General features: G+C 38.6%; 1 protein-coding gene across 2 annotated transcripts in view; it reads right to left on the reverse strand.

Moving 5' to 3' along the window:
- Positions 1-24860, reverse strand: part of LOC127989619 (pappalysin-1-like) — a 116449-nt gene that overhangs the window by 38433 nt on the left and 53156 nt on the right. For both annotated transcript variants that reach the window (XM_052591439.1, XM_052591438.1), the window contains exons 12-15: positions 13078-13185; positions 11882-12017; positions 11549-11762; positions 8217-8385 (exon numbers count right to left, since the gene is read on the reverse strand). In XM_052591439.1, coding sequence (XP_052447399.1) covers positions 8217-8385; positions 11549-11762; positions 11882-12017; positions 13078-13185 — 627 coding nt within the window. The remainder of the gene's footprint in view (positions 1-8216; positions 8386-11548; positions 11763-11881; positions 12018-13077; positions 13186-24860) is intronic.

Here is a 24860-nt window from a genome sequence, read left to right on the forward strand (position 1 = left end):
TTATTTGAGGAAATTTCAAAGTTTTTATTATTTTTAATATATAAAACTACACAGTTTGAGGTACACAAGGATGCAGGTTGTGTTTAACAGCGAAAGCCTTGTTCATAATTTGGGTTTGTTTGACTTGTCAAAAAAAACAATGTGACAATGTTTTCTGAATCTGCAAAAGCTCTTGAATCCACATGCATGTATGATCTCTTACATTTAATTACATAAACCAAATCAAATAGCAACGACATTTAGAAATATATATTTTTAACTATACTTGCAAATATTGTTTTGTCCTATAAAAGAACTTACTTCATCATGAAGCATTTGGTTTAGTTGATAAAGGAGAACTATAACACTAGACACACACGTTATCGATGAGCTCAGTCAGATATTCTTTCTCTCTTATATACTTCAGCCTTTCCTTTGACTATTTGATACACCACAACAATATCTTCTTACCCAGTCATTACTCACTTTCATATTTCTCTGTACAAAACATATGCTTTCCACATGTTAACTCAATCAATATGTTTAGAATATCTGGACAGAATTCCCAAAAGTGATTGAAATAAGAGTGAGGGCTGACTTATAATAAATTATCACCTCAGACAAGGTCATTTATACTCTTGTGAAGAACACATGTGTATTTGCAGGTAACTGCTGATATACAGGCACACATGCATCAGAGCGAAGCTAAATACAACAACAAAAAAAAAATCCCTGCTTTATAAAGATTACATATTATCCTGCCCTTTGTAATGTAAGCTTGAATCATTCAAGAAACAGCATGTGTTCAGTATCTGTTCAAATATAATCCAATTCAGAACATCTGTATCAGGGTTATTAAGGTAACACTCCATTTTGATGGTCCACATTAGACATTATACTAACTATAATTAACTCTGCAACTCTATGTCAACTAGCAATCACTGGATTATCAGCAGATTGTGTGCTAAATATCAGCTAACACTTTATTTTGATGGTTCCCTAACAGACATTCAAATGATTATAAGTAACTGCAAGACCATGCCAATTTATTCTACTAAACCTAATCTAACAGTCTACCAATGCTCTATATGAGAGTTGGTTGACATCCACATGTCATGACATGACCTAACCCTAATGATAATAAAATACAACTATCTACATAGCATTTAACAAAATGCATATCTTTCAAAAGCAGCTTTGGGAACTGAGCAAACTGGAAATGCCATATTAAAACAGATTTACAAACATAAATACATGCATTTCTGTTGGGGTTAGTAGCAGAACAGTCTTGGTGAGTGTTTGGACTGATTATATTCTTTGTAAATGTGGTAGACTCATAGTGACACACACACACACACACACACACACATTGATAAACACAAAAACAAACAAACAAACAAACTCATAACAAACACATTTACAACACTGGGTCAAAGCCAATAAATGTTCAGTTGGAGAAAGATGAAAAAAAATGTTTGTGTGGATGGCGAGTTTTCTTCTTTTACACAAATTTATAGCCGAGCGGTTCACCTCATTTGGGCTACTGTGCCTAATTAAACACAGCCATTGCTTTACTGACTTACTGAATGCACACACCAAAACTTTTGTTTAAATGCATCACTTTATCAAACAATGATTAAAATTAAAAAAATGTTTTTTTGTCCCATACCCATCAGACTTTTAGGTTGCGTCAATTAAGTATGTTTGAGCTTATGTTTACCATATTTGATGTGCTCTATGTGTGTTGTTTAGTGTTAATAAATCAGTTAATCACATTAAAGTATGTCTCCTCCAGAAGCTTGGATTAAATTGCTCAATTTTGTTGTGTGTTTATGAATAAAATCACAATTACTTTTTGTAGTCTTTGATGCTCGAAAGTTTGGGTTTCATGGAATGTAAATTTATGGACAAAAATTATGAGACAGAATGAAAAACCTGCTTTTATGCACGTCTTATGGGTTTTGGAATGACTTGAAGTGTTTCCTTTTCAGTCTCTCCCATTGCTTAGCTGACGCTTCTGGGAAAACTCCTGTTACTCCGATACTGAAGCCTGATCTGTTCACCAATGTTCCTTCAACCGGCAAAAGGGGTGGAGCCAACCACTTTATAAGTCAGCTCTGAGCACCATTTTGACTGAAATTTTCTCCATCAGTAACAAAGATAATCTCCTCACTGAGTCTTCAAGCAAGAAACAGAAAAAGAAAGCCCCCGGCCAGGGGCGTAGCAGCCATTTTAAAAGTGGGGGGGACAGCTGTATGGTGATTTGACCCAAAGCTGATGTTCATAATAAATTCTAAATAGAATACCAATGGGCATTTTACTTTTTCAAATTTGGGAACATGACATGATAGCTTACAGGAACCTATTTTTGTTAAATCATACTCAAAATGTAAAAATACTGCAGGACTTTGAGACCAATGGGAGACCATCTATATATATATATATTTTTTTTTTTTATGAAATAAAGATATTTTATGATATAACTAACTTTGTAAGTATAACCGTAACTTTGTTTGTGTTCAAAATGTAGAAAAATGTATATAATAAGCGAGTACACCATGAATCCATTTTCCAAACCGTGTTTTTGGCTTGTCCTGAATCACTAGGGTGCACCTATAATAAGTGTTTATATTCGGACTATTTTAGATTGCTTCGGGGATACTGCGGCGGAGTAACCCAGTACCTTTGTGGTTCTTCATAGACATAAACAGAGAGAAGTAGTTCCGGCTACGATGTTCTTCCGCAAGACGCAAGCAGTTCTGTTTATTAACCACTAGAGCCTCAAAAGTTCCCTAACGCAGCTTTAAGATAGTCAATCTGCTTTTTTTTATACAAATCTCACCTGTACACTTTCTGGAGAGGTTGAGCAACTGCCCCCTATCTCTGCCAGTGACGTCACAGCCTGCCTTTCCTACAGACCAGTTAGGACATAAAGTAACAGTTATGAATTAAAAGAATAAAATTTGATAAAGTATTTTAAGATATTCGTTGCAAAACAAATATGATTTATTGTGAAATGATAATTTTACTCCGCGAGCAGCACGTAGACAAACAAAAGACAGCAGAAACCAATAATATTGTTACGTCTTATTTAGCAGACGCTTTTATCCATAGGAGAGCATTTAACACACTGAATCCGGCGCGACGTGACGAGGTCCATACGGGTTAAATCATAACATGAAAACTTTATCGCGCGATTCGTGTCATCGCGACATACTGTAATATACTTACAGTGTGTGTTTGAAAAAAGGATGTAATCGTCCTTTGCTTTTTTTTGGGGTGCATTTTATCCCAGACGGCCTAATAGCAAAGTGAACAAACGAACGAACGAAAATTCAGAAGAGCAACAAGAGATTTGAAGTTCATAGCAGACGCGCCCAGGAGATGATTCGCTCTGTGATTGGCTGAATGTTACTTCACTCAAATCTAAGTAACAAATCAGACAACACTACAGGAAATATTCACGCTGGATCCTAAAAAAAAAAAAAATTAGCAGGGGTCAGAATCACCTGTTTCTAAAAGTGCGGGGGACGTGTCCCCCCCGTCCCCCCCGGTTGCTACGCCCCTGCCCCCGGCAGTGGAAGGAGCCAGTAACCTTCCCCTGCAGAGATCTGATGCATTTAGAGGTGACCTATTATGCAAAAATCACTTTTCTCTGAATTTTTTTTTTTCTGTGAAGGTGTTTGAACACAGATGTCTAAAAATCCACCCACTAAGTTTTTTATGATCCTAATAAATCATAACCAGTCTCTCCAAAACGAGCAGTGTCAGATTTCTCCCTACACTGACTTCATTATAGTGAAAAAGTCCCACCCATTTATGATGATCTCTGCCTTATTAGAATAAACAGAGAAAAGAAGAGAAGCAGGAGTCCACCATTACTGTTTTCTGCTGTAGCTGCTGGAGATACAATGTCAGTGCCAAAGAGGCATTGTGATGTTGTGAGTTGGGACGCAACAACAAACACAGGAGTCTCCATAGGCTCCCTCCATCTGAGCCAATGAAGACACGATGGTTACATTTCATTTTCGAAGGGAACTTCACATACACACTGGACATCGAAGACTTAATTTATATATTGTAAAAATGGGCATAATAGGTCATCACCGGGACAGATTGCCTTCACTGCAACAGCATGAGTCTTGTCCTTCTCTGCTTGTGGATCACCTTCTTAAATGCTATCCCATTTCCTCTCTAGCCTAGAAGGAAGAAACAATGGAGCAGCGGAACTCAAACAATGGGCTTGAGTGAATGCATGCCAGTGTAACTCCCACATGCTTCACTTTGCCCGCAATGTCTCATTTCACCTGTGTGTATCACATGTGAGTATCAGTGCTCCTTGCTGTCTGCAAGCGGCTTGATTTCCTTTGGCGGATCTGAGGAGGATGCTGTCACTGATGACTCCATGTCATCCATGTCAGATGCTGAAGAGTGGGCGTGTTCCAGTGAAGAGCATAAAACCCTGCTTTCAACACAGACAACACAGCCCACTGTGGGCAGCGAGCTGATCCAGATTCTGACCAAGGCCGTGGAGGATCTTGACAATTCATGAGGAACTCACCAGAATGTGGCAAGCATCCAACTTGGTCTGTGTTAATCCCTCTACTTCTACCACTCTCACCACTGTTGATGCCACTGAAGAACAAGGTTATAGCAAGCTCCCTCCTCAGAAGAGTTGGTCGCTGTGCATCTGTGCCCTCTATTAGCTCTGGGGTTGAAAGCCTATGAGGCGCATCCATCTAACACCAGAAGGACTACCTCACCCATTGTGAACAGGGCTTACTCAGTGGCTGGCCAGGCTGTCTCAGTGCTTCAATTCCATGGCCAACTTGGTGGTGCATGAGCACTACCTTTGACTGAATATGACATATATAAGGAACGCTGACATGGTCACCTTCCTAGACTCATCAGTTTCTCCCAAGAGACTGTTTGGCCCTGCTGTGGATGGATGTGCCAAGCAGTTAACAGTGGCAAAGAAGTCATCACAGGCAATGTGGCACTTCCTGCTGGAGCGCTCCAGTGCAGTAAATGTTTCAAATAGCCAGAAGGCTCCATCCTCTCCACAGCCTGCCAAGCCAGCGCCACCTCAGCCCCCCCACCCACCCCCGGAATGCTATCCTGGATGTGTCAAGTTGTTTTTGAAAAAACACAGAATGATGATACTCACAGTTCACTCACAGACTCCCCTGCTTCAGAGGCATCATTAAAACTTCAGTAAGGGACAACATGTTCCTCATGTTCTCCGGTCTAAAGAATAAACACTGCTTGCAAAATAAGCTGTGGAAATGTTACTCCAACAAACAGCAAGATTACTTCCTTGTTCCCAAAAAGATGGTGGGCTCAGACCCAGTCTCCATCACAGGCATCTGAACTGCTTGCTAATGAGATGGCTGTTGAAGATGTTGTCTTTGAAACAGGCCTTCATAAAAATATGCTCAGAGGACTGGTTTCTATCAGTGGATCTGAAAGATGCTTACTTTCACATCCAGATAGCCCCCCATCACAAACCGTTCTTGAGATTCGCATTTGAGGGACTGGTCTATCAGTATATAGTCCTGCCATTCGGACTGTCACTGGCACCATGAACTTTTACAATGTGCATATATGCAGCTCTTACCCTTCTGAGCCAGATTGGAATACATATTCTGACTGGTCTTATCCGGCTTGGGTTAAGAATCAGTATAGCCAAGACCTATTTGTCTTCCAGTCAGCAAGTGTTTTTTTCTGCCCAAATATGTATGATTTTGGGGGCATGCCAGTCACAAAGGAGAGACTTTCCCACGGGACAGTCAATGGTGGTGTGTCCTATAGGTGGGAGGGCCCACTCCACTAGAGAAATTGCCTCCTCCTGGTTGTAGTCCACTGGGATTTATTCTGTGTTATTGTGGCAGTAACCTACCAACCTGTCATGCAACGACAATATGGTTAGCAGACAAATTGTCCAGAAAAAAAAAGAAATATATATTCAGGCACTGATTAGTTGAGATGCATTTAATCTAGTAGAAGAGTGGAAGAGTGCACTATTAGAGTTCGACTGGATTTCACAATGGTTATCCATTAAACATCTGAGCATAGTGTTTGCATGATGAAAACAAGCAAGGACACACACACAAACAAGTGGAGGGAACCGATTGTTTTGAAGATAATTCCATCTAAAGCAGATTTCCTGGAAGCCTCATGTCTCAACTGAAGCCAGTGCACTTTCTAATGAAGCTCGACAAGAAGCAACTTCACACCATTGTCCTTGCTCCCATGCTGATGTGACAGAAACACACTGTTATGACATTAAATTGCAAGATCTTGTCATAAACATCATTGAGATAAAGAATGTAGAGATCAAAAGCAAGGGCATGATCAATCGCTCTGGGTGTTGTTTGATAAAACTACTACATCACTGAAACCCAAAGGGAAATATAAAAAAAAAAACACAATATTCCTTAATCCTTTATCATTGAGAGCACAAACTTACATTCCAGTTGCAAAGCAACCAGTTTGAATGAGAACTTCAACATGAGGTCCACACGGAATCGGCATTTGCAGAATTTGAATTGGATTTCTGCAGAATTGGAAGAGCATTGGAGTGCAGTATTCTCAGCTTATTTTAACATTGCTTACTTTTACGTATTTCATGCATATTTCGATATTTTTTGGTAAACTTATTAAAATGCAACAAGTTACCAACAACATTCAAGGCAATGGAGCACCCATTAAAAATCATTTTCTTAATTCACTGTTTACTTGTAACCTCACATCTTTATAGCAAAAACCCATCTGGAAAGCAAAACAAGGCTTTTCTCTGCTGCCCACCAGTTATTTTTTTCAGGTTTGCATGAATAATGCTACGACAGTAATTACCTTATTGATACTATATACCCAGATAACACGTGCATGTCTGCAAGAAAGCATCTGGTGTATACAAACATCTGATAGACATCTTTCAAATGTTAGTTTTACATACGTTCCAAATCATAAACATTTTAAAGACATTTTTTAATCTTCTACGTATTTGACATATGATAGGATATGTCCTATAGATGTATTGCAGATATGATCAAACACTCTAAAAATACGACTTGTAAATGCAGACATCAAATAGATGTCTCTGTGATAAACTTGTGGATACAGCCAAACACATATGCCCAGAATAGGAAGCCAACACATTAAACTGCACATGAAGCGCATTCTCACTGAAAACTGTTATCAAGAAAATGGTTAATGTGGGTTAATGCATTAAGATGTTTTGCCCTTCAGGTCTCCACACCTAGCCTGGTAATACCAAACTCTGCTACTTTGCTTTGCTTCATAGACCGAGTCTGGAAGGGCATAACTGGCAAGCGTTTACTTTCTCGTGGGGAGACGCTTGTCTTAAGTTTAAAATCATTGATTACCCGTAAGCCAGTCAAATAAAATTTGGTTATGATGTGTGTTACGCAACGGCTCAGCCACCTCAGCAGCCTCACACTACTGCTGTAAACACAGGTATGCTGCAAAAACAAAACCGACGAGGGCGACGCAATCACAATTATCACCTTGCTGGACTTTGGCCTCCCCAGTTTCTCGCTGACGATCGGTAACCGTTAATAAATTTTACTTTTCCCAAAGCCTGTCGGGAGTAGGGCCACAACATCACCTCAATTGAAAATGTGAAACAAACACTCTGGGAATAGCATACCATTTCTCCATGTCCACTGTCATTTTCGATTTCCCTATCCTAAACTCGATCTTAATTCGGCGCTTAGCGTCTACGTCACGGCTCTCAGCCCGCCCTATGTTTGTTGATTGGCTGGGAGATGGTTTGCTATCTCAGACTGAGTACAGAAGTGAACTGAAATTGAGTGGAAGTATGAAGTCTGATGTAGTCAGGCTACTCCACATCAGTCACACGACAGAAAAGTATATAAAAAAAATGTAAATAGTAGATGAAAAAATTAAACTTAAAAATTTAAATCCCTGCCTTTACAACTCATTTATATAAAATAAATTCTAAACTTACTGAAACTAAAATTTAAATCAAAATAAGCTAAATCAAAAAATATATATAAAAAAGCAATTTACAAAAGCCCACAGCGAAATCACTGACACTAAAATTAAACCTAATCAAATTTAATAAAATGTTAATATTTCAAATAATGAATAAATAATATTATAATAACACTGGGGTATGGCCCCCTTGCATTGGGATACAACTTTTGGCCCAACATAATCTTTCTCATTTGTTTGCCCATACTGGTAAGTACCTGGCTCTTGATGATGTCATCATCCCTGTGGATTTGTAGGACATAGCCGCTGTTACACATGACAGTGCAGCGTGCTCCGTTAAAGTAGCCGCCGTCGGTGCACTGCACCTCTGCATTCCGGATCAGTGGCTCTTGGCAATCAATAGCATCACAGGAGTAATGAACGCAGCTGAAAACAAAACAACAACAACGACAAAAATGATAAGTGCAGTGTTGTATTTATTTGAGCCGTTAAAATTTGCACTGTAATGCAGGGTTATCAGCAAACTTCCAAGATTATTATTATTTATTAGTTTATTTATAAAAAAAAAAAAATTGAGAAGTCAAATAAACAAAATATTGCTAGAAAACATAGAGACAGAGTCAGTGAGTGAGCTTCAATTTAAATCAATGAGACACAAAATCTGCAAACCTTGAGCTCTGCATATTTATTTTTACTCACTGAAACAATACAAAACAAAAATCTTAGGTACTTATTCACGAAACAACATATTTTTTTGCACAATTACAGTAATGGTCTATGTACAATTTAACTGGATGCCTTTAGATGCTTTCAGAAATGTACATTTCACTTCAGCACTTTAATTTAATTTATAAGTAAATTTCTGTTTTTCTCAAGAAAAAAAAAAAAATTAATTGTTTCAAAATTGAGAGGATTGTGGGGTGTCTGAGAGGATTTGGTGTCTGATTTCTACACTGCTCTTTGTTAAATAAAGGCTTTTCAAATCTGACCCTCCAGGGCAAGATTTGAATAGCCCTGCATAAAGAGTAATTAATGTGGCCAGACGAACAATGCAGGACAAATTGTAAGCTTAACTTCTTCCCCGAAAAAAAAAAAAAAAAAAAGAATTCCTGGGAGAATAAAAAATAAGTCTCTAATGGAATCAGTTTGTAAATGCAGAGCTGCCATTTTTCAACTCTTATCTTTTACATGAAAACATGTAAATACGCTCCTCTCCCGAACTTGGAATCACTAAAATATTCTTTATGTAATATTTTTGTATTTTTTTATTTTTTTCCACTCACACAGTATTGGTCCATGCATTTAAAATAGTTAAAATGAAATTTCAAGCAGTTTCATCTGTGTCCTGTAATATGCTAGTTAACGAACTAAATAACGTAATAAATAAAAATAGATTTCTATAGAATGCATGTGGTTTTAATAGGCTGGTTTTAACATCCAATATTTGCACTATAAAAATTAGTCACATCGTAGTACTTTTTTAAAATAAACTAGTTCATCCAAAAGGTATAAATGCATGGTGTATTAATACCAGCCAATTACAAGAATTAAGATTTCCTATATACATACATGCAAAAATTTCACAAAAAAACAATTACATTAAACAAGCACTGTGTATGTGTATGTAGGCATTTTTCAGTTACTAATATACGTATTTGTCCTAAATTTCTCTCATTAGTTTGCGAATTAATTTATTGTACACCCATTACCATGTGAGCCAAGAATCCGTTCCAAACAGAGCCCTCTGAAGACATTAACCCGATACTCTATGGCATACTGCACTGAAAAACAACGTTAACACTAACTTGCTCTATTCTTTTTCTATTCTATGTTTTCTTTTTATTATATTATTAAAACCTTGCTACATGTGCTGCGTTAAGCTAACTTAGACTTGTTATAGCACTTGTATACAATTGCTCTTTTGTTGATTTTGATTGATTCCATTGTCCTCATTTGTAAGTTGCTTTGGATAAAAGTGTCTGCTAAATGACTAAATGTATTTGAAAAAAGGTTTTATATAATTTCTGTGACCATTAAGTTAGGGGCGGGGTTAGGTCTGGTCCTACATACAAATTCCTATGAATTTTCAACCTCGAAAAAAAAAAAAAAAAAAAAAAAATGAGCGAAATCGCAGAATTGGCACAAATTAGCCACCATGTCAAATATCTATGAATTGCCATGAGATCAGGTTAGTGTTTCGTATAGCAGAGTATTATGGGAAATATGGTATTAGTGGTCAAAGGCCTTTGCATAAGCATCAGCATTTAAGTATATGTGCACTACAGAAACATTATGAATATTCTGCGTGCATACTTCTGAGCATTATTTTACTAAAATAAATCAGCCACTTGATGAAGTGCACTATGGAACTAAAGCAAATCAAACTGCTGTCGATAAAGCATCAGAGGAGGCACTTTGCAGTCAAAGGGCCATTCGTGGCAAACAAATAATTTTCAGCTTTAACTGAAAGCGACGTGCCTGTTTCAGAATAACCTCATTCTATAAATCAAGCAAATTATGTTTATTGCACATTCTTACATACATTGACAATATTATATATTATTGTAAGAATGATGAGTGTGTTATGGTCCTAGTGGCCTTGTTCATGCTGTTTTTAACTGGTTTAGTTGCTCACTATGATTTGTTACTAGATCACTATTTCTATATTATTTCTGGCATCACTTAGACGTCAGATGTAAAGGATTTCCTTCAAGTTTCCTGGTAATGGTTCAAACTGTAAGATACTTGGTTCAAAAGTGATTAACTTGCATATTTGTTTTATTTATGAGTGTAGTGATAACTACAGTTTCGTTGAGATTTATATATACTTAAAATGACAAACAAATGTCATGAATTAGTAGTTCATGATCATTTTCCAGCCTCTCTGACCAATTAAACAGGCCATTTGTGGATACTGAGCAACAATGCTTTGCTTGCTGTCAGGTATAATATACCAAAAGCAAGAACAAACGTATTTGGCAGTGGAGCAGAATAATAAACTTTGTCTTCCCTTTGAATTACGTTTATTTTCCTTTCCCATTTTTCTTCTTGTGTTAAGCATAAACCTCCCTACATTTTGTTAGATGTCTCTGAAAACAAGGCTTTATTTTCTTAGCTTGTCAACTGAATGTTGTTCACTTAAGGATATATTAACTGCAAAACAGACCAACAGTATTGAGTAACTGACATTTGCATTAGGTGCTTACCCCATTTTATGGTTAAATGTACTTATTTCTATAGTTTAGTAATGAATAACTGATGTAATAAATATGGGAGGTCATATAATAATGTGTCTGTGGTATCAGAAACTTGAGGAAAACATAACTTCCCTTCAGTGAATGCTCTTTTTTGGACTAAGGCAAAGGTTTTGCATTTTGAATGTTACAGTATGTGTCATAATACTCAAAATATCAAGAATAATTTGTTTCTTTGTAAAAGCCCTTCAACATTCAAAACCATGTTCATACCTTAAGGTAAAATTTTCAAAAATTTAATTTTACTCTGATTCATCAACTTTGTGGATATAGCAGGAGTAATATCTAATAAGGACCATGGAACCAATCATTTGACTCTAGGCCTGACAGCTCACCTTTGGCCCATGGGGTTGTATATTTCATCGCTCTGGCAGCCGCTGATGGTAATTGGGTCGAAGAACTGGAAGGAACGCAGGCCAATGCCGGAGATGGCCACAAGTTCGGAGCGGAACATGAGGAGAATGGCTTTGGTGTGGTAGAAGGCCATACTCAAGTCATGATTCACTGGGATGACCAAAGGATTGGTGCGGCAACTCAAACGCCAGTCGCCTAAACATTTCAGAGAATGGAATGGACACATATGAAAATAATAAGTATTTAGGCAATTGTCAATATTAGAAATCAAAGTCAATAGATATAGAAAACTGTGCAACGTCCCAAGCTCTCACCTAGGCTGTGGACGCTCTCTTTGGTGTCGATCAGTTGTACGGTAATGTTCCACTGGGCATGGTCGATGAAGCTGGTTCCGTCTGCAGCTAAATGGATAATAACGGCTGCAGCAACCATCGGATGTGAAAAAAACGCCTGCAGGAAAAAAGATCTGGTCTTACATTTACACACGTCTTCTTCAGTCAGTCACTATATGAATAAAAGTTGAGATTTTGGTCTAACAATCAGATCTACTCAAAATGCTTAACGGTAAAACCCTTTAGGAAAAAACTGTAAATTTTATCACTACAATCTTTCAGACCAGTGGAAAGAAAAAAATCTAAATGATTAACTTGATTTATCAAATATTTTATTCCTAAGAACTAATTACATTTTCATTTTCTTTACCTGTTGACAATATTTTTGTCAGTGTTTTTCTATGTATTACCCCTGTCCTGGTTCTTGAGTTTCCTTTTAATGGTCATTTTCCTGTTCTTGTTGAGTTGATTGATTATTCTATGCACCTGTTTTGTTAATTATTCTTTGTATATTAGTTCCTGCTTGTTCCTTCATTCCTTGTCCGGTCAGCTTTGTTACTAGTTGTTTAATATTCCTCCTGAGTTGTATGTACTCTGCGTTTTCGGTATTAAACTCTATTTAACATAAGTTTGAGACTCCTCCATTCTCCCTTGCCACAATGAACTGTAACAATTTTAGGATTTATTGAGGAATAAAAAGAGAAATACAAAATCCACTCAGTAAAAACTTTTAGTATGTCAACAAAGTGAAACAAGAATTTTAAACCTGGCTTTATTTAATAATAATTTCTTTATCCACTGCGATAAGTTAACTGGGGAAGAAGAGTGATACGATTACGATACGATTAGATTCTGTGTCTTGGATTTTTAATTGTATGACCTGATTTTCCTTAATTGTGTTCTTGTTTTTTTGTGTTCCTTCTTTTCATTTGTCACCATAGTAACTGAATTGTTAATTTTCACACCTGCTTCTTGTTTTAAGCCTCATTAATTCTAGTATATCTGGCCTTCTGCCATGTGTTTTTTCCTGTGATTTAGCTTATTTTCTCTCTATTATCTTTTTTGAAAAAAAAGAAAAAAAGTTTCATTAAAATTCTGCTCCTCATCCTATTTCCTATCACCTACATGACAGCGATAATAGTTGATTAAAAGTTCATCCTAATAAAAAAGAATCTCACCTTTAACCAGTACTGAGGATACCAAGACACACCCTGGGCCTCTCGACATGGAAACCAGGCATACTGAGACACTCCATCAGAAAGGTCAAACACCTTTGACTGGCACGTCTAGGGACAAACAAGTGAATGTATATATATATATATATATATATATATATATATATATATATATATATATATATATATATATATATATATATATATATATATATAGCCAAACATTACATAATCAATAATAACCATATTATATGACATTTTGCAGTTAATTTTAAGGAAGAAGAATGTGGTTTTGTGTCTAGTCGTATTGCTGGTGGTCAGCTCTGAAAACACTGTCTACCCTGATCTGCACCATGTGATGTGTTGAGAATACCGAGAAAGTGATTTTATCGAACCTCACTGAAAAAAAAAAAAACTGTATACATCGTTGACATTAGACAAGGACACCATGTTTTGCCCATTATCCTGACCATATGAAATATGATACATGTAACTGGAGCCACTATGGAAACCACACAAAGAAATAATCAAGGATCTGACCAAGAGATTCGTCAGAAGCAACAAACCTACAACCAAACCCTTGTGAAAAATATGAGCTCAATCATAATATATATGTACATACACTAATAAAAAAATAAAACAAGAAACACAGTTAAATTGCATATGTATTATATTTTAACTATAATATATATTTATTTTATTAAAGTTATTAAGTGTCAAAAAACATTACATTCAGTCTGCCTTTAAATTAATTCTATTAAAGTGTATTATTTCCATAATAAGAACTATATTAAAAGTATGCTAAAGTGTACTTTCACAAAGGAAGCTACAAAACTCTACCTCTACAGTGGCTTCTCATCTCCTCAGTGTGTATTTATCACTGATTTGATGAGGTCATTGGGGGAATGGCTACCTATCAGTGGGTGGTGGAAGTCTCCCTGCGGATGCATAGCAGGCCTGTGACATCATTGTAAACCACCACATCACCGCCAGGAAAAGCCCACCAATAGCCCAGCATGAGGGGCTAAATAAACCAATAAAACAAATGATTTACATCTTATTGACTCAAACCACAGGTTACTGGAATGTGAGGACAGACTGTAAATTATAAAAGGAGCTGGAAAAAAATCAACACTCAGTGCTTGGAGCCAGTTGTGGTGTTTTTTTTTTTTCCCACAGATAGGAAAACCAAAAAAAAAAAAAAAAAAAATTGAAATTGAAATCTTGTGCTATGAGGCTGGTCAAGTCAATAAGGTGGATTACAGTTCAACTTGGTGTGGTTTGGTGACCTGGTCTCAAGTGCAGAAAATTGCATGAAGTGACGTACATTTGCTACAAGTAGTATTACAAGCAGTGGCTATTTTTCTCATCATGTCCTACAAATGATATGTATGTTTTGCATAGCAGGCGACATGCAGAATAACTGCACTCAGCAACTGGATGTTTCAATGTGAAGTTAATTATAAACAAACAACCTCAAGCATTCACTTCTGAAAACAAAGTGAGCCTGGGATGGTTTGACAATTGTGTCCAAAAGCTAATGTCTACCAGCTGTGTAGTTATGGAGTAGAACCCCACCACCTTACTAAAGACATATATACACAGTACCACAGCCAAACCACAATATTTTGTTTGTAAATCACCACTTAAGATAAAAGGGAAATGGAGAAGAATCTTGGGAGCCAAAGTGGCAGGCCTCCTGCGTACCTATCCCTCATATGTCTACATGAGCAAAACTCTTCTTGCTCAGTTCAGCTGAGGCCCCACTGTTAGCTTCTAATGCATGTTAGAAAGCTCCATATGGACTCACAGCTTTAAATGGAGTTCCAAACAAAAGCTTGGGTGTCTAATCAGCCCCATGATCAAGTGTATATTAGTGTATTGTCTTCACAGGGTCATAGCTGAGATCAAACAATCCTTTGTTGAGAACGACTGTCCTGGGGGTGACTTTGGGCTCAGGTTGAATCTCAAGCCTCTGAACCCTCCATTAGAAAAGATGTGGAAATATAACAGGTGTCCTCTGCAGAGGTAAAACAAAGTACTCCAGGGTTGACTCAGTCACATCAAACTGCAGGGTTCTCAAAAGCTTTACTGAAGAACAGCTGTGCGTCCTGGCACTGAATCAGCTCCTGGAATGCTTGATTAAAGGATAAGTTTGATTTTCATTTAACTTTGTATTGTTATAATCTCTTTAGTATATGTTCATGAACAATGTGCACTCTTTCTCTGTGTTTTTGTCTGTTGCTTTAACAATTGTTGTATTCTCGCCCATGGACAGTCGGATCGACAGAGGGTCAACACCAAAATTGTGCAATATGCAAATATATTTGTGTCACTGTCATCATTTAGAGGCATTTTGTCATTGTTTTTCCTTCTTAAAGCTTTTCAACTCTACTGTTGCTTTTCTTCAGCATACACAAACAATTTTGTGTAACACTGAAAATGAGTGTTTGTTTGGAATCTATTTGCATATTTGCTTGTTTATTTTCCCTGCCAGCATTGAATAAACTTGAACTTGTTTTTCCTGCAAAATTGGGACAAATAAAACAATCCTTTACCAACGAACCACCTAACATCTGCAAGATATTTAACGAAAGACATTTGTGAAGTTTAAACAACCATCATGACATGAGGAAACCCTGCACAAAGCTTGCCATGTGGGGTCATCCTTTGGAAACCATGTAAGAAGGCTCAAAAATCTCTGCCACAAAATCAGTGCTGGGAGTGAGACGTTATGTCGAACGATATATGGGGTCTCACTTGGGAGCCCAATCATCTCTGAGTTTAAGAGAAAACGCCAATTCAAATTGGCAAGTGGATTTAACATACCTGAGCCAATCCCCGTGCCAACGGGTATAAATAGGGTGACAGGTGCATCCACTCATTAGGTTTTACGCTGAGGAGCCGAGAACTTGTTCCGGCAACAGCGACCAGTTCAAGGTTGTGGCATGGGGACATAACGTCCCTGTTCCCTCCATCAGGGAACGAGGGTTACGTACGTAACCGAGACGTTCCCTATCTGTCGGTCACTACGATTTATGTCGAACGACATGTGGGGTCCTATGGAAAACGCAACAACCTGAACACTGTCACAACCCTGTGGCGCTGCAATTGTCAACAAGCCCTGGCGTGCCACAAAACCTACGCTTAAGGTCGTAAAATTCCCAAAGCCCCAGCGCAAATTCACTGACCTTAGTACCGAAGGGGCCAAAGGGAGAGTACATCACTGCTGGAGAAGGCCATGCTGCTGTTCCGCCCACACAAAGTTAGTAGAAGGGATTTCAACCTTCGGAGAAAGATTGCTTCAAATCTTCCCTATTTGTCCTTACAGCTTGGCAAGACGATGGGGAAGCGAGCCTTTAGGAAAAGGTTGCTATGGAGACCACATGCTACCCGTAGGGAGGGGACATGTGGAGATACTGATATGGACTGGCCCGGGGGACAGTACTACATATGGAATGGGTCTCTGAGGCAGGTCCTACCTTAGAGTAGGGATGGAACAGCTGCCAGAAGAGATTGACGGAGCGGGTCTGTCAAGGGAAGACACGGGTTTGCCAAGAGGGAAACATTACCGTGGAAGAATACACTTATGGGATTACCCGTAGGGAATCAAGCCATATGAACACCTAGCCCAGTACAGGGGCTGACCGGACGTCCACTGCACGAGGAGCATGAGCAATGGCAGCCAAATACACTTTCAAGGTGGAGGGTGACAGCCCATGCTCCAACCTTTCTTGCAGGAAAGAAAGCACGACTGTGACCGGGCATCTCCGGGGGCCACACGTGGAGGTTCCAAAGATCTGGACGCGGGTGCCAAATGGTGCCAAGCCCCTGAGAGAGAGAAGGTCCCTCCTCAGGGGGATGCACCAGGGATGGGCTGTCACGAGGAGCATGAGTTCCGAAAACCAGGTCTGGGTGGGCCAGTAAGGCGCAACCAACAGGACCTGTTCCTCGTCCTCCCTGACCTTGCACAGCATCTGTGCGAGCAGGCTCACTAGGGGAAACGCATACTTGCGTAGAGCCCGAGGCCAGTTGAGTGCCAGTAAATTCGTGCCAAGGGGGGCCTGGGACAGGGAATAGTACAGATGGCAGTGGGAGGACTCGTGGGAAGCAAACCGGTCTACCTGGTCTTCCCCAAATCGACTCCAGATCAGCTGGACCATCTGGGGATGGAATCGCCCTTCCCCGGGAAAGTTGAGCTGTTGTGAGAGCACGTCAGCTGCATGATTGAGCTCCCCCGGTATGTGGATAGCGCGCAGCGACTTGAGCTGCGTCTGACTCCAGAGGAGGAGATGACGGGCGAGTTGAGACATGCAACGTGATCGTAGACCGCCCTGTTGGTTGATGTACGAAACAGCCACAGTGTTGTCTGTGTGGACCAACACGTGACTGTCTAGCAACAGAGTCCGAAACCGCTGTAAGGCTAGATGCACTGCCAGCAACTCCAGACAGCAGATGTGCCAAAGCAGTCGAGGTCCTGTCCAGGACCCTGAAGCTGCCTGCCCGTTGCATGTCGCACCCCAGCCCGTGTAGGAGGCATCTGTTGTGACAACAACATGGCAGGACACTTGTTCTGAGGGCACGCCGGCCCGTAGAAAGGCAAGGTCCGACCAGGGGCTGAATCGGCGGCGACACATCGGTGTGATGGTGACATGATATGTACCGCAGTGCCATGCCCATCTCGGGACTCGGGAGTGCAACCAGTGCTGAAGTGGCCTCATATGGAGCAACCTGAGCAGCGTGACTGCGGCTGCGGATGCCATATGACCCAGGAGCCTCTGAAAGTGTTTCAGTGGTACCACTGTCCTGCCTCTGAAGGAGAGTACGCGTCTTTCAGGTCGATTGCTGCAAACCAGTCCTGGGGCTGAACACATTTAAGAACACCACCGAAAGACACACTGGGGCCGCTGTAAGACGGCCCAGCAGAATCAATCAGCAGCCGCACGGGACATGCGCTGTGGGAAGAGCGAGAGGTCCGTGGGGTGTGGCCCAGCGGAGAAGCTCTCACTCTAACCCTCAGATCTCACCGAGTGCCAGCCGAAAGGTCCTCTGCTCGAACCAAAGAAACCGGGGCGGGTGGTGAATGAGGGGTCTGCTGCACTCCCCTTGAGGAGTGAGAGAGGCGATCGCAGCGCTGCCATGTTCATACGCCCAAAATAGACGCATGACTCATCCACAAGCGCAGCCTCAGCGTGTTGGATGCCCAGACACTGCAGACAACGCTCGTGACCGTCAACCGAAAACAGGAAACGACAGCATCCAGAAGGACACGGATAAAACAGCATCTTGAAAAGACGCGATTTTCCGTGAAAGTCCGTGATTTGCTCTTTTAGAAACTGCTATTTATACCCGTTGGCACGGGGAGTGGCTCAGATATGTTAAATCCACTAGCCAATTTTAATTGCCGTTTTCTCTTAAACTCAGAGATGATTGGCCTCCCAAGTGAGACCCCATATGTCGTTCGACATAACTCGTAGTGACCACTCTTTTCGTCTAGGTGCAACCTCAACCATCTCAACCCAGATGGTTTATGACAGCACTGATCTCATAACTGAGACATCACCTGGTATGGCTCCATCTAGTGTGTCAGGCCTGAAGCATTGGCTCTCACATTTGTGTGTATACAAGCATCATGTGTGGTTGGCCAATGGCTCCCCAAGTGCTGTCTGTCTGTGAGCTACCTCCACATCACATTAACAGCCCTAGTTCAACAAGTGTCCAACTTGCTTACAGCCAGCAGTGTAAAAGGAGGTTGCCAGTCCAGTCTTCAACAGAAAAACCAAATGTTTTTTTTTTTTTTTTTTTTTTTTTTTTTTTTATTTTGTATTATAAATGAATCAGTATTAGTTCAGCAGTATCACAAACCAACTGCCCCTTTTCTCGTTTCACAAAAAAATCAATTCAAATAAAAAAAAAATCAGTTGATGGCTCTAAATCTCTGGGCTTATCTATCTCTGAGAGTAGACCAAACCAAGTTAGCTTGCCACATTGCAGCATAGCAATTAAAGGAGACGATTAGTGTCCCAAAAAGGAAATGGGCGTGACTCATCTGTCACTCTTACCTTGCAAGACCTTGCCAGCATTTTGTGATTGTGTCTGTTCACACCCAGACTCCAGCAGCACAATACACTTCTGTGTGCCGGCAATGGAGCAAATGGCCTCCAGGGCAATGGAGCTTGCGTCATTGCTTGCTGAGGAGCATGTACGCCTTTGAGATCAGCTGGACCACGTGGATGTGACCACGCTATGCTAGCATGTGCTTACTAACTGTTAACTGGTGAATCCCCCCCAGACTAGCGTTAGCTAAAAGCAGCATTCCAGTGATACCACCACATGAACAAGATGTTCTGTTCAAGCATTATTACATTGGAGAACTCTTAGTCCTGTTTGTGCTAGGCCAGGTGGGTGTAAGAAGTACCTCGACTGACCCCGGCAGCAATTAGTCCAAGAGACATTAATGAATGAAATTAATGAAATTAGGAGCAGCTAATTATTTAAATAAGTCAACAGTAATTTTGATGCAACTGAAAGACTTTCCTCCCAGGCTCTTAAACATGCACAGAATTGGAAAGGTTGCATTCATGAAACTGTATGCTATATAAAAATAACTGCGAGTACTATTTCCAAATTATCAGAGTAACAGCCTTTATATTTACAAAGTATGAATAGCACAAATGCATTTTATTTTATTATTGTATAAAATAGGGATGTGTGTGTTTAAAATAACAGTGTAAATCAAGTTCAAATCAGATGGATGCATTGTACACATATTATATATTATATAATGTATATGTATATTTAAAATGCTTTACTGACATATTGTTCCATAATATTTTTTTACTTCAATGACACTTACGACACTTTTCACTGCAAACAATGTTCTTTATAGTGGTAAAGAAGAAATTTGATCCACACTCTTGAAAAAAAAAAAAAAAATTAATAATAAAAAAATAAAATTGACAAGAACTGCCCTAAAAATGGTTCTTTTATAGCAACACTGCAAAAACCACCTGTTGGAACCTTTATTTTTAAGAGTGTAGGCTCATGTTAGTCTCACCTATGTTTATCAATTTGCACTGGCTTCCAATAGCTGCTCGCATAAAATTCAAGGCATTGATGTTTGCCTACAAAACTGGCTCTGCACCCATTTACCTAAATTCGTTACTTCAGACTTATGTGCCCTCTAGAAGCTTGCGTTCTGCAAGTGAACGTCGCTTGATTGTGCCATCCCAAAGAAGCAAAAAGTCACTTTTACGGACTTTTAAATTAAATATTCCCTTCTGGTGGAATGACCTTCCAAACTCAATCCGAGCAGCTGAGTCCTTAGCCATCTTCAAGAATCGGCTTAAAACACATCTCTTCCATCTTTATTTGATCCTCTAACTTTAACACTCACTATTCTAATTCTATTCTTTAAAAAATCTAACTACCTTTCTAATCTTTTTGTATTCTATTTTCTTTTCATTTATTATGCAATTGTATATGTATGTTTGTGTGTGTGTGTGTGTGTAAAGACCTCTAACTAGCTTGCTCTATTCTTTTATTTTATTTTTTTATTCTATCTGTTTTCTTTTTATTTATTATATTAGTTAAAATCCCATGCTACGTGTACTGTGTTAACCTAACTGAGACTTGTTATAGCACTTATATATCATTGCTCTTTTTGTTGTTTTTGATTGCTTCCACTGTCTTCATCTGTAAGTCGCTTTGGATAAAAGCGTCTGCTAAATAATTTCATTTAATCATTTAATCATTTAGCAGACGTTTTTATCCAAAGCAACTTACAAATGAGAACAATAGAAGCAGTCAGGTCAACAAGAAAATAACAACAGTATACAAGTGCCATGACAAGTCTCAGTTAGTCTAGTATAGAACACATAGCCAGGTATTTATTTATTTATTTTTTAATGAAAAAGACAAGAAAAGGAAAAGTACTGGTGTTAGTAGGTTAAGTGCAAGCGAAAAAGATGAGTCTTTAGATGTTTCTTGAAAATGAGTAATGACTCAGCTGTACGAATTGAGATTGGGAGGTCATTCCACCAGCTGGGCACAGTCCAGGAAAAGGTCCGTGAGAGTGATTTTGAATTTCTTTGGGATGGCACCACAAGGCGTTGTTCACTTGCAGAGCGCAAACTTCTGGAGGGCACATAGGATTTAACCAGTGAGTTTAAGTAAGTCGGTGCCGTGCCAGTGGTCGTCTTGTAGGCAAGCAAATTAATAAATGTAAATGTAATGTAAATGTAAATGTTACTGTGCTTGTCTCAGAAATCTGAATTAGTGAAGAGTAACATGGTCCCACTTTATATTAGGTGGCCTTAACTACTATGTACTTACATAAAAATCCAAGTCCAATGTACTTATTGTGTTCATATTGTATTGTAAAACACTTTTGCTGCTATTGAGGTGTGATGGGGTAAGGTTAGGGAGAGGGTTGGAGGTATGGGTAAGTTTAAGGGTGGGTTAAGGTGTAAAGTATGGGTCAACAGTGTAATTATAAATGTAATTACAGAAATTAAATACAGATGTAATTACATGTAGTTTATATATATATATATATATATATATATATATATATATATATATATATATAAGTACAATGTAAAAACATGTACACAATAAGTACATTGTACTAAATTATTAATTAAAATGTAAGTGTATAGTAGTTAAGGCAACTTAATATAAAGTGGGTCCAGTAACATTAAACTAAGATAGAAAAACATCTATATTAATATTTAAGCATTCCATGTGAGATATACGATCACACGACAATTATGTGCATTATCTCTACAATAATTTAAATGAAACCGCCATAATTGCTACATTTAAGATTGAAACATTAAGGTATACGTATTAATATTCTTTATTTTTATTTATTGCCATCTTTTTCAAGTGTGAACAAGAACTTTGTTGCATTTCTCTTAAATGCTGCTCTTCTTTTAAATCATACCATTTGATAATTCACTTAAAGTTAGCTAACTATTAAAAAAAAATAGTTTGACTGCATTTTAACTACTTTAACTGAAAATGTAGCTTGACAGGCTAATTTAAGCTTCCTCACACTGGTGATATGAGTCATCTGTGAAAGATCACTGACTTCTCAACAGCCCGATTATACAGAACTTTTTCACTGGAATCTACAGTATGTAACTGCTCTTTGATTAATTAGTATTAAATGTTTATTCAAATGGATGACAAAGGACTAGTGTAACTGTGAGTGACCTAAATCAAGAGCATCTTTTCCAGGCCACACAGAAGAAAAGACACCGTGTTCTCTAGAAGACAGCCGGCCTTTAAAATGTCAGGTGGTGAGCAGAGATGTTACAGTTTGTGTAAGTTTTCAGATGTGGCTTTCACATGAATGAAAATGTGCTCTCTTGACTTAAGGATCAGTTTGTTCTTCACGGCAAATAGCTTGAAGCAGTGGCTCCAGGCCCACTGGCATCCGATGCTCCAGTACTGAACCTATAACTCCCCCGCACTCTGAAACTATCCCAGCAGATAGATCCCTATCGGCTACGCTCAGTTCCCTGCAAGGGTGAACGGGCCTTGAAAGTACGGGACATGTAAAATCCCTTCTGAATGAGGGGACACAACAAACAACTGAAGAAAACAAAACACAAGCATTTCAACATGCAAGTATTTAAATAGCCCTGATGGGCCACTTCAAACCGCACTACAGGCGGCAGATGGCACTCTAGCCAGATAAAGCTAGAGTTGTGTGCTTTACATGTTTAAGAGTATGCATGAAATATGTGAATTTCAGGAAAACTGTTCAGGACAAATTCAGCCTATTAAAAATATTGTTTTGCATTAAGAAGCAAAATCTACTTTATTTAAACAGTGGCAATATTTTCAGTATTTAATTATAATGTGTAATTTGCACGTTTTACTTTTGTAATTTTTACTTAACAGGACATTGTTCACAAGGGCTGTTTGACACTGAGGTCGGCTTGTAATTTCGCAGACATCTTTATGGTCCACTCAGCTCTGGAGATTTTATCTTCAGGCTTACAGAAGGAACTGGTGCAAGTATCTATGGCAAGCCCAAACTCTTAAAGGAAAAGGGCCATCTTTTGCAAAAGTCAAGAAAAGTTCCAAAAGGCTTAACCATAAAAAGCCATCTTAAATGATTTTAAGATGTAAATGTATGGATATCTCTAATATTGTTAGTAATATTTAGTGATGAACACTAACTGGACTGAAGCTTAGGTTTACTTGATAATCAATAATTAATAACAATAACATTTAAAAAAAAAAAAAGTAATAATCTTAAAAATTATCAGAAATGACTCATCGGGCTTTTGAGGAAAATGTATTTATCTATCTATCAATCATCATTGTAATGCATTTCATTAAAGGTTTTAAGCATTAAACTAAGCATTTAAATTTATTTTTCCAAGACATTGCGTGCCTGTAACTCAAGAAGATATCAAAATATGATTTTGCATTCTAATTCTTAACAAATGTTTCTTATTGAATCATTATTTTCAAGGTCCTATATGGTTTAATCCCAAAGACATGGGGATCTCAATGTGGCTTCATATCCAAATTGCTGAAAATTACCCATTTTCAGGGGTCAAAAATCGAATGATAGTCACTTTGTATACAGCTGATACTCACTGTATTTAAAAAGAAATGTTTGTAAAATAAATGTCGAGTTGTAACTTGTTTCCCTCTGTCAAAACAATATGCATAGAATATACCAGTCTGAGTGCCAAAAATTCACTAAAATAGTCAAGTTATCTTTCTCTCAATAGTCTATTCATAAGATTCTATACTTGAATCAGTTTCAGGAATGTTTGGAAAAAGGGAAATCCCACACCTCATAAGGAAGAGTGGTTGCTCTAATCACACATTATTATCACATCAATAAACCAAGATTTGCCTTTTTATAAAATGTAAAGCAGAATTATAGATCAAGTAGTATCCACTGCTAAGGGGCATATTTGGCAGAATCACTGATAGCACCTTAACCTTTGAAACATTTATGGTCTCTTAAACTGGAAATAGTTCACGTTTGGTAATTCTTAACCCTGAGGGAATGTGTAATCTTGTTTTAAGTTTCACATTGCTCGTGCTTTACATTAGGGATGCACGTATCGGTATCGGGCCCGATGCTGAGCTCCTGTACTCGTACTCGTTAAAATGCCCGCATACCAAACGCTGATACCATAAAGCATGTGTTAAGTGCCATATTCAGACAAAGAAACACAACAGACAGCAGAATGGAGTTATTAGAGATTAAGGTTGTCTACGTAGGATATCTATGCAATGAATATAATGTTAAACATTCAGTATTAATGCCTGTATAGCTGATAAAGCACGCTGAGTGGATTGAGCAGATGCGTGAGCTTATCGAGTGATATACATTTAATGTAATTTAACTTTTCTGTAAAGTTGCTTTGTAACGATTTGTTTTGTAAAAAGCGCTATACAAATAAACTTGAATTTAATTGAATTTAATCACTGGAAAGTTTGTAGCTCGGTCGGATATGTAAAAAACAAGTACGTAAAACAATGCACAAGTTACTTAACGGTAGGGAGAGGGGGAGGGAGAGAGAAAGAAAAAGAGAGAGAGAGAGAGAGAGAGAATTTTTTTTAATTTTGAAAACACTTTTATTACAATTTAAGTGTTTTAAAGCATTAAAAACAAACTATCCATCCATCCATCATCTTCCGCTTATCCGGGGCCGGGTCACGGGGGCAACAGTCTAAGCAGAGACGCCCAGACTTCCCTCTCCCTAGCCACTTCTTCCAGCTCTTCCGGGGGGGACCCCGAGGCGTTC

This window comes from Carassius gibelio, chromosome A5 (genome assembly GCF_023724105.1).
Source record: "Carassius gibelio isolate Cgi1373 ecotype wild population from Czech Republic chromosome A5, carGib1.2-hapl.c, whole genome shotgun sequence".
Taxonomy (NCBI): Eukaryota; Metazoa; Chordata; class Actinopteri; order Cypriniformes; family Cyprinidae; genus Carassius; species Carassius gibelio.